This window comes from Psammomys obesus, unplaced genomic scaffold (genome assembly GCF_907164565.1).
Source record: "Psammomys obesus unplaced genomic scaffold, mPsaObe1.curated_primary_1811, whole genome shotgun sequence".
Taxonomy (NCBI): Eukaryota; Metazoa; Chordata; class Mammalia; order Rodentia; family Muridae; genus Psammomys; species Psammomys obesus.
In genome coordinates, this window is record NW_026596039.1 from 7,484,722 (window position 1) to 7,501,807 (window position 17,086).

A 17,086-nucleotide genomic window follows, 5' to 3' on the forward strand; every position below is an offset into this window, starting at 1 on the left:
ATTCTCAAATTTGTTATCCTCCTGCCTCAGCCACCCAAATGCTAAGATTACAAGTGGCACCACCACACACAGCAGACAGATTTCTTGCTTTTGTTTTGTTTTGTTTTGTTTTGTTTTGTTTTGTTTTGTTTTGTTTTGTTTTGTGGCATCGGGGACCGAGAAACCTGGGGCTTCTTGAATGCTAGGCAAGCTCACATACCTTAGCCCTAACCCTTTGGCATCTCTTTGCAAAGTGAATATGGGATCCTTCATTCTCAGGGAAGTTGTGAGGATGAATGGAACATTCTGACATAGGTAGAAATGCCTCCTGGGATGGGGGGCGGGGGAGGCAGTGCATTGGAACCTTTCATGGCTCTCCTTGTGTCTCTGTTCTCCTTCCCTTCTGCCTCCTGCACCAGACCACACCCAAGCTGGGTCTCCACCGGCTGCTCATGATGCCCTGCACCTTGGCCAGGTTTTCTGCCACGTTGCTCATCATGCTAATTTTCCAAGGGAAATTACCAAGCCTGCCCTTTCTAAGCCATTGTGTTCATGCTGTCTTTTCCCGGCCCCAGGCAGTAGAGTAATAATACATGAATGCTGAATGATAAATAGCACCGTCCACACAAATCTATCAGATGCTGCTGCGCACACTGAAAAATGCAGATGCTACATTTGCCTCTGCAAGCAAGGCGAGCACAGAGAGGGGATGGGCTTGTCTGAGGATAGCTCTCAAAGCCCGGAAGACTGTCCGGTGAGACAGCCCTGGTGGAAGCCAACATGGTTTAGTGTGTCGTTCTGTGAGAAATGGGGTGAAGCTGGTACTGAGATGTTGCCAGTTGCTGCTGTGGCCCCAGATATCTCTGTACCACAGAGAAAGTGCCATACAGGGCGTGGGCTTCAGAGCTGTGATGCAAGGGAGAATCAGGCATGAAGGCTGCATTTGTGTTCCCCTGGAGGCGTCTCTTCCTCCCATGAACCCTCTGCAATGAAGTGGCTCCTAAAATGGCCACAGCTCAGGCTCCTTTCAAAAGGCAGCCTTCTGAGCAGAAGGCAGGGCCATCTCCCCAGCCACTTCCTTCATTTTTAAGAAGAATATTTTGCATCGTAAACCCTTTGATGAAGAAAGGAAGAGAGAGCCCTTAATGAAATATGTTAATCTGGGCAAGGCAGGCACATATGAAAGGGAATATTAAAAGAGACAATATTCACCAAATCCAGTGCAACGCTCCCAGAGAGCAGAGAAGGGAACAGAAGAAAATAGGCCCCTGAGTCCAACTGTCCAGAATCAGAGAGATGGCCATGATCAAATCTGGAAACTCAGGAGAGCCCTCCAGACAGGACTCGGATGTATTAGCCATGAAGGGTCTTGAGGAGAGAGGTGTTTTAAACCAACAGCAAAAATAATTTGAGAGCTGGCCATGGGCTGCACACCTTTAATCTCAGCACTGTGAAAGCAGTAGCAGGGAGATATCTGTGAGTCCGAGGCCAGTCTAGTAAGTCAACTCCAGGACAGCCACGACTACACAGAAACCCTGTCTCTAAAGCAAAAAATGATAACAACAACAAAAGATTTGGGAACACAAGATCAAATCTACCTGCAGACAACTGGCAAGAAAAGGAAAGGAGCTGCTATCTGGGACAGCTCCTCCTGTGACTGGCAACTGAGGAAGGTGGGCAGAGGGAAAGACAAAATAGAGATGGATTCTACATTCAAAGTAAAAAATCCAAAAAGGTGGCTCAGATCTAAAAGCCAGTGACAGGTTTTGAGAAGTCAATACTTGAAAAATGGGGATAAGGAGCTTTAGACATGGCTTCTGTCTTCAGGGGACCGGGCACCTTCTTGGTCAGTGCTCCTAGAACAGTGAGCCCCAAAATAAGATGCTGTAGCATGGCTATGATGAGGGTTCTACAGGAAGCTGGGGAGATGGGCATGAGCCAGGATTTCGGGGTTTTGGTCTTGCTGTAAAACTTTGTCTTTATGAAAACGAAGGGAAAGGGATTGAAGAGTTTCATGAGAGGAGATGGCAGGCTCAGATTTGTACTTTGAAAGGAGCCTAAGTACAGTTCATGCTCTTGAGAGAGGCTTAGCCATACATGCAGAATGAATGACAGCTGTGGGGCCCAGAACAGGTAGAAAGGGGCTAATAGACACATAACTGTCTGGAGAGAAGGCTAGGAGAGAAAAACAAGAGATAACAACAACGGTTTGGCCTGGGCTAGGGATATAGGTGGAGAGAGCCCCTATATAGTCAAGAGCATAAAAGCTATCCAATTTGATAGTAAAGGAGACGGAGGGAAAACCCAGAATCAGACCTAAAAAGCCTGCGTGTGAGGAGTGCGTGGTGTGAGAGGAGGACGTAGGATTGAACCTGGAAGAAAGTGTTCACTGGTGGTAGGCTAAGGAGGCTGAAGCTGCAGAGAGACAGCAGAACAGGCCCAAGGGAGAAGCAGAATTCAAGAGCTTTCTCGGGAAGCCAAGGGAGGAGTGTGGTTCAGAAAAAAGGGGGTCAGAGTGGAGACTGACAGGCCAAGAGGGTGATGGGACTTAGGATGTAGAAGCCCCTATGCAGTAAAGATACAGCACCGACATCAGGGGAAGGCACAGGGAGTCGGGGATACACACTGAAGTCTTCCACTGCTGCTCCTGGCACCACACAGGTGCCTGGTGGATGTCAGTGCCTCTTTGTGGACCCTGTTTTCAGACACATCCCACGTGGCTCTTCCCTCTGCCTGCACTCATCAAAAATGAATGCACTGACTTCTGATCATCCTCCCGCTCCCGTAAACACAGCAAACCCAATGTGATTTGTGAGCTGGCACCAGCTCCCAGGACCCTACATACACAGCCATGAGCACCTGCCTCCACATGGTTAGTCTGTTCCATCCCAAATCAATGAGGTATGTCCGTGACAGGTAGGAGCCTGCTATTTGCAATTCTGGCTTCACCTGTCAGCCGCAGAGTGACTCTCTGGGTGGCTGGGGTGTTTTTAAAGACAAGAAGAAAATTATGTGTTTCTGAGCAGCCACAGCCTGCCATGTTGTTGGTTTGGCTCCAGCAACCAATGAATTAAATGCAAAACTACAGAGTTGGGCCTATGCCCTTCACAGATGCTAAGCCTGTGCAGCTGAGAGCTGTGTTTTTAAAGGCATCAAGACCTCATTTAACCAGAATGAAAGACTAGGATTCTGATGTGTGCAGGCTAGGCGTGTATGTACTGTACTGTATGTATGGACTGTGGACTGTCAAGCTGGTTCAGTGAGTAAAGACTCTGCCAAGAAGCCTGATGATCTTTTGATACCCAGAACCCACATGATAGGGAAAACTGACTCCTGCGAGTTGTCCTCTAACCTCCTTGTGCACATGATGGTCTGCGTTGTGTGTGCATGAGCACATGCACACATGTGCATGCATACACACACACATACACACGCACACACACACACACAAACATTCACACATGTATTTATTTAAATGTAATAAAAGTTTAAGTCTCTTCTTAAGGGCTGGGAGATAGCTCACTCAGTAACAAGCCTAAGGAGTTCAATCCCCAGACACCACGTAAAAATGTCGGGCATGGTGGCCCACATCTGCAGCCCAGCACTGGGGGAGGCAGCAGCAGGGTCCCTGGCACTTGCAAGCCAAACAGTCTAACCTAATAGTAAGTTCTAGGTTCAGTGAGGGCCCCTGTATTTAAAAAAAGAAAAGAGGAAGAAAGAAAGAAAGAAAGAAAGAAAGAAAGAAAGAAAGAAAGAAAGAAAGAAAGAAAGAAAGAAAGAAAGAAAGAAAGAAAGAAGCTATTTTGGAAAGCAATTAGGGAACACTGAAATTATCCTCTGGCCTCCACGTGCATGCTAACACATTTGAATACTCAAATGCATACATACACACGTGCCTAAAAATGTCCTCTTAAAATCTGCCTGCAACTATAGCCACCTTTCCTGCCTTCAGAATTAACTGTAGAGATGTAGCTTCACCTTTTCCACTGAGGCTTTTTTTTTTCCAGTGGATTTTTCAAGCACAAACTTAGTGCAAGCGGGAGTATCTGAACAGGCCGGGAGAACACTTTTAAGCCCTACTATCAGCTTGCTTCCTTGGTCTTTGCCAGGTTCCCCCACCACCACCACCACCACCCAAAGTGCTCTAGAAAAAGGCACCTGATCAAGCTCTCTGGGTTGGGAAGGTCTTGGCTCAGCCATTACTGTAACTGCGGCCCCTCTTCATCTTGTTCTAGAGTCCCCTGGTAAGGGCAGCAAGCATGGGTGAATGGCTGAGTTCCTCTGGAGAAACATAATGTTCACAGTCACAGGATCCCCGAGTTGCATTTATCTGGCATTTTCCGTGTTCTACAATTTTGCTAAGCATTAGCCTTGGAATGGACTGCCTGTCTCCTTGGACAAACTGAATTGTAAATGCATTAATCCTTTTGTTGGCCCCTCACTCTGGAGACTCCGATGCCTTTTACAGTTTTGTAGCTGCTGCAGGAAAGAGGGTGGAGTTGGGTCGCACACTCCAACCTCACACAGAACTCTTAGATCACCTCACAGGTGCACAAGGAAGGGAGATACAGAAGCAGAGAACAGGAGGAGCGGGGAGGAGTCCTCGCTTCCCCTTCCCCACAGTGGCACTGGGTGAGTGGGTGTCTCACATTCGGAATGGTAAGCCTCAGATGTGCCGAAAGCTGCAATAGGAAAGGCGCTGTCCATCAGATTGCAGGGATAGTGAGCAGATGATGGCCTTAGTGGATGTTAGAAAGAATCTTGTCTGACCCAGTCTGCAGTTTAGCTCACCCACTGCCCAGGACAAAGGAAGGTGTCTCCTCCCAAGCTGGAGCTTCTTCCAATGGACCCTTACAGTGCCTGTGAAATAATTAAGGCTTCCTTCCCCCTCTCTGTCTGCTGTTGATGTGAGCTGGACCCCTCTGGCATCCAAGCTGGAACTGGAACAGGCTGACACTTGAGGCTGGGGTGGGGACAGGTTCTAGAGTTTACAAGCCTGTGCTTTGAAATGACTGTTTCCTTTACAGATTCCTGGGATTTTAAGCAGTCCACACGCAACATCTCCCCAACAATCAACCAGGCCAATATTGTGGACTTGCACCCAGCATCTGTGTACAGCATTCGCATGTACTCCTTCAACAAGATCGGCCGCAGCGAGCCGAGCAAGGAGCTTACCATCAGCACGGAAGAGGCTGGTGAGCGCCCATCCTGTCCTCTGCTCCCACTGCCCATGATCTTGGGACTCAGACACCAGGCACCTCCACCAGCCCTGTTCATTTGAAGCGGGCTTATAGTTTAAAGAGAACAGACAGGAGAGGGCCCAAAATGCATTCTATGAGTCACAGAGGCTACAGTATTCTGAGGAGTTGTTTCTGTTTTATTGGTTTTGTTTTGTTTTGTTTTCTGTCAGCTTTGTGGAGAGCTGTCCGTGGTCCTGACTTGCTTTCCCGGGCTCCAGCCTATGTGGGAAAGAAAGGTGCCTTGGCTCAACAAAGCAAGGAGTCTGAGTCCCCTGGGCCAGTGACTTTGTCACAATGTGTGAACATGGTGTGTGGGGGGGGACAGGGGGAAGCCAGCAGGTGCATGTGCCCTTGTGTATGGGTGTATGTAGGAGCCAGAGGACAACCTTGGGGGTTGTTCCTTAGGTACCCCTGTTCTTTGAGATAAAGCCTCTCACTGGCCTAAAATCCACCAAGCAGCCTGAGCTAGCTGGCCAGCAATCCCCAGAAATCCATCTGCTTCTGCCTGCCTGCTTTTGGAGTTACCAGTGCTCACCACTACACTCATTTTTTTTTTTTAACACGGGTTCTGGGAATGGAACTCGGGTCCTCGGAGTTGTAAGTCACTTTACTGACTGAGATGTCCACTTAGCCCCAGACTTTTAACCAAAATTTAAACAGGATTTCTCTTGCTGTGTTTTCTTATATGTGTTATTGAGAAACCAAATGACACAGAAACATTCCTAAGACATATGTGTGCAATGTTACAAATGATCACAAAGTGAAGGCGACCAGGTCCCACTCAGATCGCCAGCTACCAAGTCTGTCGTCTGCGGGTGAACATCTCAGCAGTCCTCCAGGTTGACAGGAGGACACAGGATTGTTTCCTCTACTGCGATGTTACTCGGTGCTGTCTCCTCTGTGTCCTCAGCTCCCGATGGGCCCCCTATGGATGTCACCTTGCAACCAGTGACTTCACAGAGTATCCAAGTGACCTGGAAGGTGCGTGAGTTGCCATTTTGCCTATGCCACCTCAACCCTCCTGTGACTCCAGCAGACTCCCTGGTCTCTTGTCATGCAGTACTCATGCCTATTTCCTCACTAGGCCCATTGATATCTGAAGGGTAGGAGGAGAGGAATGTAAAAGGAAGGTCCCTTTTCAATCCTTGCTCCCTTTCACCCTGACTGTCTGGCAAGGGACCGTACCTGGGAGGAGATGAAAAAGTTGACAGTGCTAGTGTGGCTCTTATCACTTAGCAGTCCATCCTTTGGCTCAGTGTGGTATTGGAGAGTAGAAACTAGGTTTGGTTTTGTGCAAAGTTCTTCTAACGCATTAGGGTAAAATAAGAGAGGAATGTGTGGTGTGTGGGTGTGTACATGTGTGCCTGCTCACAAATGCATGCATAGCCATGTGTCCTGCAGCACATATGGAGAGGTCAAGGGTTGGAAAACAACTTGCAGGGGGAGGCAGTTCTCTTCTACCACATGGGCCCTTGGGATACAATTCAAACCATCAAAACTTAGCAGCAAGTGCCTTTACCCACTGAGCCATCTCTCCAACCCAGGACTGTTTCTAAAACTGAAAAACACTAGCTGCCCTTCTAGGCCTGGGAGAGTTGGATAGAAAATGTCAGTGACCAGGCTACAGTGCAAGGGGCTGAGAACTCAGGTGACTGAGACAGCTTCTGTTTAAGGGTGTTTTAGAGGAAACACCTCTGATGAGCCAAGAGATGAGAAGTACCAAGAGTTGGGGTGCTCCTGGGGAGTTCTGGGCCTGTTCCCTATCCTTTACATGCTGATGACTCATTGAGTCCCTGCCTTCCTGCAACTCTGCAGCATCCAGTCTCCTGTGCTTGCTCCTACCCACACTCATCTGGCCCTCCCTCTATTCCATGAGTAAACAGAAAGATACTTTCATCAACATCCAGCCGAAGAGGCCAAGGGTGTCAAGATTCGGGGTGATTTGTCTACAGTCGCTCAGTTATAAGTCAGAGACCAAGGCACATACACTGGACTCCCCGACGACCTCCCTATCGCAGCATACTGAACAGAATTCTGGGAAAAAGAGCTTCTTTGGACCTAGCGTTGGTCCTCTAGGTGCATTCTAGTCTTGACAGTGGACCTCATGTGGCTTCATTTTCATGGGCAATCAGTTTTCTGGTGTTCTCATTCTAACTCCTAACCAGAAAATCCAAGTGGTATTATCCACCTGTCTAGACTCTTCAAGGGGGTAAACTTTAACATGAAAGAGTGTGAGAAGAGCCTAGACATTTTTCCTGCAATGGCCACAGTCACATGTGTGCATGAACACTCACACAACAGGAGCTGCCCAGTCTCTTCCCACCCCAGAGAAAATGGCCAGAAGTTGTGATCCTACCTGGTGCCTTGTCTCAGCTCCTTTTCTTGTTGCTGTGATAAAATAATTGACAGCAGCAACTTAAGGACAGAAGGGTGGACTTGGGCTCACAGTTTGAGGGTTCAGTCCACCATGGTAGGGAAGTCATGGAATGTAGTGTGCACAGTCAGCAAGAGTGCTTCCTCCTTTTCATTCAGTAGGGACATCCATGAATGGAGCTACTCACTTGTAGGATGACTCTTTCCATCTCCATTAACCTGATCTTAGAAATCCTTCACAGACATGCCCCCTAAGGGAAAAAACCTATCGATTCACATCTGGGCTCCAGAGCTTTCTCCAGATGCTGAGGGTAAAGCTGAGCCCCTTTCATCTTGTCATAATCTTAGTTCTGAACTCATTTCTCGGGACTACACAAAGGAGGCCCAGAGGTGGAGCCAGAGAACTATGTAAAACACTAAGGCGTTTGCTACAAAGCTCTGACCCAGAGGTCGATAAAGATTTAGAATCAAATTTATTTCTCCAAAGTCTCATAATGAAAAATAAAATTGATTAGAAAGTTAGAACTTCAGAATGAGCCAGAAAGTCAATAAATTTGGGGACTGACTTCTCGTGGGGATTTTTTTCACACTGAGAACAGATTAATGAAAAATAAAGATTCACTTGAAAGATAAGTCACTTCGCTTTAAGACTCTCTGTGAGATGGATCACCCCTACTTTATGATATAAATTTGCAATCAGCCCTATTGACTTCTTAATGATTCAGAGAAATATTGTTAAGATTGATTTAAATCCCAAGTGTGCATGTTTGGGAAGGATGGAGATGTGGGGAGAAAGAAATAGAAGAAGAGAAAAAGGACACAGAGAGGGATGGAAGGTATGTCAAGATGTGTATAAATTTTTGAAATACATATATGTACATCAGGGGAACCTGAGTGCCTGCCCAAGGCTTCTGCCAGTATTTGTGGCTATGGTCTTGTGTACAGGCATATATCATGGCAAAGATGGCCTTGGGTCATGCACATAGGCGTCTATTGTGGAATAGATAGATCTGGGTTATATTCACAGAGATATAGCTAGACATAGAATGCCCTGGGTCAAGTATACAAGTGTCTAACATGGTGCTGACAGCCCTAGGTCGTATGTATAGCTAGACATAGAATGCCCTGGGTCAAGTATACAAGTGTCTAACATGGTGCTGACAGCCCTAGGTCGTATGTGCAGGACCGTGGCACACATGGTCCTGGAGGCATAAGGCAATGTGGCACTGTGCTAACAATGTGACTGTGTGTACATACAACAGCAGAGTTTGTGTAGGGTAGGAGTGGCATATCGTGTTCTTGAAGTTGAGTGTGTATCAACAGGCATCTAAGTGTGTGTATATGAGTATTCGAAAACTCCAGCTGCAGAGAGCTACCTATTTGCAGGCTAGTGCGCAGAACAGGCCAAGTGTGGAGAGAAGATGATTCAGGCAATAGCAAAAAGTCAAGTCAATTAACCACACACACACACACACACACACACACACACACACACACACACATCTACCTATTTAGTGAGTTCAAAACAATTACGTTAAATTAAAAACTTAATTTTATTGAGTTAACAGTGATCTTAAAATGCAATTCATTTAAAGCATTCATTGAATTAAAAGAAACAGTGGAGCTGTTTTACGAACTTAATTGTTTTTTATCTCACTATTTTTTTTAGTACAATAAAAGTGGGCTTTTAAATTAACTTCATTGTCTTCAAAACCCTGGCTCTAGCTGGTTTTATATTCACATAGGTAGCTGTTCTATCTCAATTTAAAGATGGGCAGGCCCTGTCCCTAAAGAAGCCAGTTTCTATTTGAGGATCTAACTGCATCTGGCCTTGGGCAGGTGTGGGGATTAGGATGTGTGTTTAGGAGGATCTGTATTCATAGCCCTTCACAGGCATGGATTACACAGCCATTTCTGGGGGTGGGGTCTTGTAAGATCCTGCCAGATACTGGTGTCCATGTCCATCTCTTCTCTCAAGACACCTGTCTATGCACATGATCTCGTTTGCATCAAGACTCAAGCCTGGGGTGGGAATGTCCCCCAGCTTGGACGCATGCTGCTAGAATGTTCTCTGCTCTCTTCTTCTGGCCCTCTGGGGTTGGTTCTTCATTCCCACCAGCCCCCTCTTGACATCTCTGATCCTTCATCTACAGGCTGCCTGCAGGCCTCTTCCTCAGCACACCTCCAGCCCCAGCCACTGTATCAGAGGCAATCCAGCCTGTGCCTGGATGATCTGGGCCGGGCAAAGTCAAGCACTCTTTGCTTTTGTTCTGTTTATTATCTTTGAGGGTTTTCTAGTATAAAATGCACAGCTTGTAGCCATGTTTAGGAATGCTGTTCAGGGGGCTGGGGAGGTGGCTCTGTGGGTAATGTGCCTGCTGGGCAATCATGAAGACCTGAGCTCAGATCCCCAGAATCACCTAAGAGCCTGGCACTCAAATGCTTCAGCAGCCCCAGTACTGGGGGGGGCAGAGACAGGGGGATCCTGGGTTTTCCCAAAACAAAGCAAGCACCAGAACAACTCGTGAGAGACCCTATCTCAAAAACAAGGTAGAGGAAGACACTTACATCAGCCTCAGGTCTCTACATGTGCACACACCTTCACACACACATGTGCATGCATACATACACCAGAAACACACCATTTTTAATTTAAAAATGCCACTCAGTGCCTGTTAGCACATTCATGGAGCTGTGTAGCCATCACCATGAGCTATTTTCAATACTGTTCACTTCCTCAACTGAGCTCTGTCCCCTTAACCCCTCCTCTCACCCCCTAGAAACTTCTGTTTGCTATTCCTGGGAATTCACCTAGTCCAGAATCCTCTGCGACGGGAACTTTACGGTGCCTGTCTTTTGTGGCTGGCTTACTTCACACAGTATGATGCCTGAGTTCGTCTATTCAGTAACCTATGTCACTCCTGGCACTGGCTGCCTAATATTCCACTGTATGGATATACCACATCTCATTGAGCCATTCATCTCCTGTGAACAAAGCCGCTGTGGACACAGATATCCAAGAAGCCGAGTCCCTGCTTTCAGTCCTTTGGGGTTTATACCCAGAAGTAGGATTGTATGATCACATGGATCATATAACTCAATATCTGGCTGCGTGGGGAACAGCCAGATGGCTTGTGCTGCTGTTGTATTACTTGACATTTCTGCCAGCAGGGAACTAATCTTTCCACATAATTTTTATCAATGATGCTCAACCCAGTGTGTGTGGACAGGATGCACAGGACACTTTCTTTTGTGCAAATTCATTACTTACATCTCTCTCCCTCAGATCACTTTCATCTGAGGTTCCAATTCTTTTAGGCCCCTGAGTATCCAAGCAATAGCCCCGTCTATTGATACATACATACATGCATGCATACATTAAGTGAGTAAGCACACTCTAAGCCAGACCCTGTTATAGACACAAAGATACAACAATAAAAAGAGTCAATACACCTCAGCTTCCTGACATTAGATTCTACAGAGGCAGATGTTCAATTGCATAAGTAAACTATAGAATGTCAGAAGCCAAGGGAGACAAACCAGAGGCCAAAACAACCCACTAACAGTTAAGGGCTGTCTCATAAAAAAGGGGGCCTCTCCTCAATGACATGACAAGGAGAGGGGCCAGAGTGGGGACAGTCATGAGCCTGGCAAGAACAGCATAGAAGGCTATGGGAAAAGATGAGTGGGCATCTGAGTGGCATGGTCACAGAGGGCCAGGTAGCCATGGCAAGGTCCCAAGGGTTCAAGTCGAACGGGAGCCATCCAATGGCTAGGCATAGAGTAATGATGTGTCCTTGGCTCTAAGAACAAAGACATCTGAGTGTCACTGTGTCTTCGTCCTCCACCCTTCCTCTTGCCCACAGGCACCAAAGAAGGAGCTGCAGAATGGAGTCATCCGAGGGTACCAGATTGGCTACAGGGAGAACAGCCCTGGCAGCAATGGGCAGTACAGCATCGTGGAGATGAAGGCCACTGGGGACAGTGAGGTCTACACCCTAGATAACCTCAAGAAGTTCGCTCAGTACGGTGTGGTGGTCCAAGCCTTCAACCGGGCAGGCACAGGGCCCTCATCCAGTGAGATCAATGCCACTACCTTGGAGGACGGTGAGGGCAACCACAAGGTTGGGAGCAGGGGGACAGATTCCATCAGGCAGACTGGGGGCCTGGGCCTCTCTTGATCCTGTGGGCAGTACAAACTTCCTGGGTGTTCTTGTTTGTTTTCTTCTGCTGTGATAAGGCACTGACCAAAAGCAACTTGAGGGAGAAAGGGTTTATTTCATCTTACAGTCCCAGATCACAGCCCATCACTGAGGGAAGTCAGGGAAGAAACTCAAGGCAGGATCCCAGTGGCATGAACTGAAACAGAGGCCACAGAGGAACCCTGCTTCCTGGCTTTCTCTCCATGACTTACTCCACCTGCTCTCTTGTGCAACCCAGGACCACGTGCCCAAAGGTGGACGGCCCACAGTGGTCTAGGTTCTCCAACATCAACCACTAATCAGGAAAACGCTCCATCAACTTGTTTACAGGTGAAACTGATGGAGACAACTTCTCAATTGAAGCTCCCTCTTCCCAGATGACTCGAGTTTGTGTCAGACTGACAACACACACACACACACATGCATACACACACTTGCCACCCCCATGTCCTCTTACCCATTGACTCTCAAAGGGCCTTGGTCCACTCAACAAATATGGCCTCAGCCTGTGTGGCCACTCTCTACTCCTCACTTGCTAATACTTTGCCTCTTGGCCTATCTGTAGGACATTAGCCTGTCTTTTCATCTCTCCATCCCTGTATCTCTCTCCTTCCTTCTGACCCTCTAGTCCCTCTCTGGCCAAGCTTTCCCCTTCATTTTGGGCCAAGTTTTTCCTTTGAAAAAAGGTAAAAGAGCCAAGTTACCCTTCTATTTCGAGGCCACAATGTGTCCCCATTTGATATAAGGGTGTGAGATTCGGCCGTGGAGTTTAAAAATTCTAACAGCCATGTGGAAGAAGAATTTAAAGCCTCGTTCTTAAAAACACTCTGCTGGATGAGGTGACACAAAATCTTTAGCAGCACTTGGAAGGCGGAGGCAGGAGGATCTCTGTGGAATCAAAGCCATCCAGGTCTACCTAGTGAGTCCGGGTCAGCCAGAGGACCTGTCTCAAAACAAATCGATACATCTTAACACTCTGATAACTAGAAAGGCCCTCACTGTCTGATGGTAAATGAAGGGGCCCATACTCTCCAGAATTAGGGGAGAACAGAAGAATGCCTCCCGTCCACACACAGGAAAAATGACAGCTGAGGCCTGACCCTGCATCAGGTTGAGATTGGAAAAGGGTCTTGACGCCTCCAGGGAAGCAGCCAGGCAGTCACCTCCCCACCCTACCCACCCCAGCCCTCGAGAGCAGAATAAAGAAGATGCAGAAGAGTCTTCGAAGCTTCTTCCTGCACCCCAATAGAAAGTGGGGGGCAGAGTGAGAACTGCCCGAATCTTGAGTCGGCTTCTCCCAGAAGAAGGGGGTGGGATGGCCTTGCTGCATGGCACTGAAAACTCCAAGCATTGCAGCTCTGGAGAGCCAGGCCTGAGCTTAGGGGTGCCCTCTCCTCTTCCTCTCTGGAAGTTCAGGCCCCACTGAGAGGGAGTTGGGCCAGAAACACTGGAGAAGCTTATCTCCCACAGTTCTGAACCTTGGCTAAAGGCAGACTCTGTCTGGGGCTTTCAAATCCTGATTTCTAGGCTCCATCCCCAGATTCCCTCTCATCGTTCTAGGGCACAGCTGAGCTTTGGGATGGGGCTGATCTGAGAGGGGAAAGGGAAAGGAAAGGCTGGCAGGGAGCAGAGAGGTGCCGAGAGCCTGAAGGAGCACAGCCACACTGTCCAGTCCCCAGGCTTCTCTCCCACCTGAAGACACTGGCCACAAACCTGGCTGGGCAGAGGAACACCAGCTTGTCAGCTTTCAGGCTGGAGTGTACATACAAGTGGTGCCCTCACTCAGGGATTCCCATAGCAGTCCCTAAAAGCCTGTCAGTGTTCACTGGACTCTAGAGCTCTGTGTAGCAGAAACTCCGTGATGATGCAGGGAGCGGGGGGGGGGGGGGGGGGGGGTTACTGCCGCCACTTGTGGCCCATGGAGTACCCAAGAGAAACTCATCTGGGTCAGAATTCCCAGAGAGCAGCCAAGACTGGCAGCAGCTAAGTTCCCCACCTGGTCATACGACAGCCGCGATGAAGAGCCAAGCTGGATCCCCAAGCCGTTCTCCCCTCTTTCAGCTGCTTCCCCTGTGCTTGGGAGCGAGACTGGATGCAATATGTGCCCAGGAAGGTCATTCTGGAGCCAGCTGTCCAAACCCAGAGCCCAGGCCAGCCTGCCCAGGAGGAAAGCCTCCCTCTAACAGACAGGGCACCTAGAGTTTCCGCCGGGGAGGACTCGGCACAGGCTGTGGAGTCCTTTTCAAAACAGAGGAGGAGACGGGGAACAAAGTTTCCACACGCATTTGCTCAGCAGTTTTTCATACTTAATTAAGGCCCTCGTTAGCCTGTCAGATCCTGATCGTTTTCTGGCAATATTAGCACTCCTCCTGGGGTATTCAAGGGCCCCTGCCTTAGCAAGAGTGTCTTTTCCATAATTGTATTACCTTCATTTTGTTCGAACGGGCGATCTGTATTAGTTTATTACGCTGGGTCCCTAATTACATGGTGCTTATATTTTTACACCTAAGTAATATGAAACAATAATCACTCTCAAAGAGGATCGTTAGGATGATGTATTATCATTTAAATGCTCATAAAAATTAGAGTTGCCTCTTGTGGGGCAACGGGATCTAATTACCTTCCCTCCAGCCTCTGCCTCCTTTCTCCCATTCACGGCGGAGAAGGCTCGCTCTCTCCTTCTGCCCTGGGCTCCTCAGAAGTCAGCACAAGTGTCACTGTGGTTCTTAGCAGAGACGACCCTTGGTGCTTTGCTCCTATGGTCAGAAGGGGCCAGTGGCCTGAAATGAACTCAAAATAGGGGACTTGGAAACCCCAGAGGGAGATATCAGAGAGTGGCAAGAGCAAGCAGTCACCCAAGCTGGCCTCACACTGTGGTTCCAGGACATCCAGGCGTTTGGGCATGCTCTTACACAGAGATGAGCCCAGAAGTCTTGGTGGTCTCCGTGGGAACTTTCCAACCCTGCACCAGGGTCCATTGAGGTCCCCCTTTCTTCTTTACTTTCTCATCAGCTTAGCTTCAGAACATAGGAATCCCCCCCAAGCCAGACCTGAGTTCAGATCCATCTATGGTCAGTGAGCACCGAGGGGCTGCCAGCCCTCAGCTAAGATACTGAGTTTCAGCCACAACCCTGGGACTCAATTGGTCTCCCAAGCCACCACAATTCATTTCATGGGCTGTCTGACTTCCATGTCCTACTGAGGAGTTACCAGGACTATTCCCAAGTTCTTCCCCTTCTCCAGAACCTACCAGAACCAGAACCACCTTGCCCCAGAAAGCTGAGGTTGAGACTGGAGAGGTATGTAGCTGCTTCAGACTGAAGCAGAGGAGACTTGAACGGCAGTCCAACTCCCAGACCTCAGAGTCAGACAGTCCCTCCACTTGTCTGACTCTGTATCCCGATGATCAGGCAACAGGCCCCACTGCGAGGCATATACATTATACTGTATATAACTGACTGGTGATTTCCACCACCCTCTGCAGTGCCCAGCCAGCCTCCGGAGAACGTCCGAGCCCTGTCCATCACTTCTGACGTGGCTGTCATCTCTTGGTCGGAGCCCCCGAGAAGCACCCTCAACGGCGTCCTCAAAGGCTACCGGGTCATCTTCTGGTCACTCTACGTTGATGGAGGTGAGTCTCCTGGGATTGATGGCCGGGTCCAGGTTGGTGGGCTTATGGCTTGGCTATTGCTGCGCAGCTTTCGGTAGTGTGTCTAGTGCAAGGGCAGCCCCCTCTCCACGCACACAGAGGCCACAGGGGTGTGAGTTGACAGTGCATGCGTCCTTGTTAGCCTAGGACCGGAGCTAGATTCAGGGTCGAGGTCACGCACATGGTCACCTCACTGGTGAGGGGCAGTAGGTACCAGCCACACCTAGACAACAGCACACATAGGAGTCATTGGGGTACTGAGGCACATTTGCTATTCTGACAACATGTCGATATTAGGACTTTATGGCCTCCTTAGGCGGGGAGCAGGTGGCACACATGTGTGAGGAGGGACTGCTTTCAGCGGAGTGTGAAGGAGAGAGGGTGGCCAGGATTAGTATCTGCAAGAAGCTGTTGTCACAGCTTGCCTAGAGGGGTGAGAGAGGAAGTAGGCTTAGTCAGACTTAGGGAAGCTGCCTAACGCAGGTGGAGCCAGGTGAGCAGTAAGATGTGAGTTCAATGCAGGGAGCAACTGGGTCATGTGAGGGGTGGGGGCCGGGCTCTCAATAGCGCAAGGACAGCCAGGGGCAAGTAGAAGAGTCACCTTCAGGGTGCCTTCTTTGCCTCACCCCAACAAACACATCATTCTCATGCCCAGACCTTCCAGGTCTCGTGCACAAAGACCTTCGAGGGCCAGGAAGTCTGTAGGAGGCAGAGCCAGAGGTTGGGCGTCCCCAGCTGTGCACAGAAAAGCTCACCTCAGCAGAGCACAGGGGCCCACGATGAGTCTGTGTCCTAGGCCTGAACAGTCTGCCCCCAGGCTCCTGCAGCCTTCCTTCTGGAGGCTGAGAATGCAGCTGACAGCCATCTGTCCAGGGGACTGACACCTCCCTACCCACCTGGACTCTGCTGGGAAGAACATCTCTGATTCATTTTCTCCTACCAAAGCTGAAAGGCCTCAGTCTTAGGGCGTGACCTCTGAGGGTCTCCCAATTTTTTTGTTTGTTTGTTTGTTTGTTTGTTTGTTTTTTGGTGGGAGATCTTGAGCCAACCTATCCAAAATGTGAGCCTGCCAGCCAGGTACGTATGTGCGTGCCTTTAGCCAGAGCTACATAATGCGATCCTGGATCGGAAGGCAAACAGACAAACAAGCATGACCCTTATACAGTGTCAGTAGAAGGCTCCGTCCAGAACTTGCTTTCTCTTTTTTCCAAGGCAACAGGCTTTCCTACTTAGCCCTCAGAGAAGACACTGGCCTCTCCACTCTCCAAAATCCACTGGGCTGTGAGTCAGGCTGCTCTTCCCACGTCTTTCCATGTGCCCAGACAGGTCTGCACTGCTTTCAGGATGCGGACCTCTGCCATCCCCCACCTTGAAGATTTGAATCTTTGAGCATGGTGGGGTGTGGTGTTCTCACCCTCTGGACCACTGCACTGTCACCTGGCCACCTGCTGTGAGCTCTTTGCCTACACCTGATTGCCAGTAGGGCCCTGAGAGGTACTGTGCAGGCAGTCATCTCTACAAAGCCTGCCTACAGCACCTGTGGCGGGGGCAGTCTTGCACATAGTTTCAATAGGAGGCTCAGAAGCACATCCCATACACACACACACACACACACACACACACACACACACACACACACACAC

The 17,086-nt window shown here is 49.0% G+C and overlaps 1 protein-coding gene across 3 annotated transcripts in view; it reads left to right on the forward strand.

The window, feature by feature from the left end:
• Nucleotides 1–17,086, forward strand: part of Dscaml1 (DS cell adhesion molecule like 1) — a 309,086-nt gene that overhangs the window by 266,554 nt on the left and 25,446 nt on the right. For all 3 annotated transcript variants that reach the window (XM_055621955.1, XM_055621957.1, XM_055621956.1), the window contains 4 exons: nt 5,007–5,174; nt 6,130–6,200; nt 11,459–11,699; nt 15,279–15,425. In XM_055621955.1, coding sequence (XP_055477930.1) covers nt 5,007–5,174; nt 6,130–6,200; nt 11,459–11,699; nt 15,279–15,425 — 627 coding nt within the window. The remainder of the gene's footprint in view (nt 1–5,006; nt 5,175–6,129; nt 6,201–11,458; nt 11,700–15,278; nt 15,426–17,086) is intronic.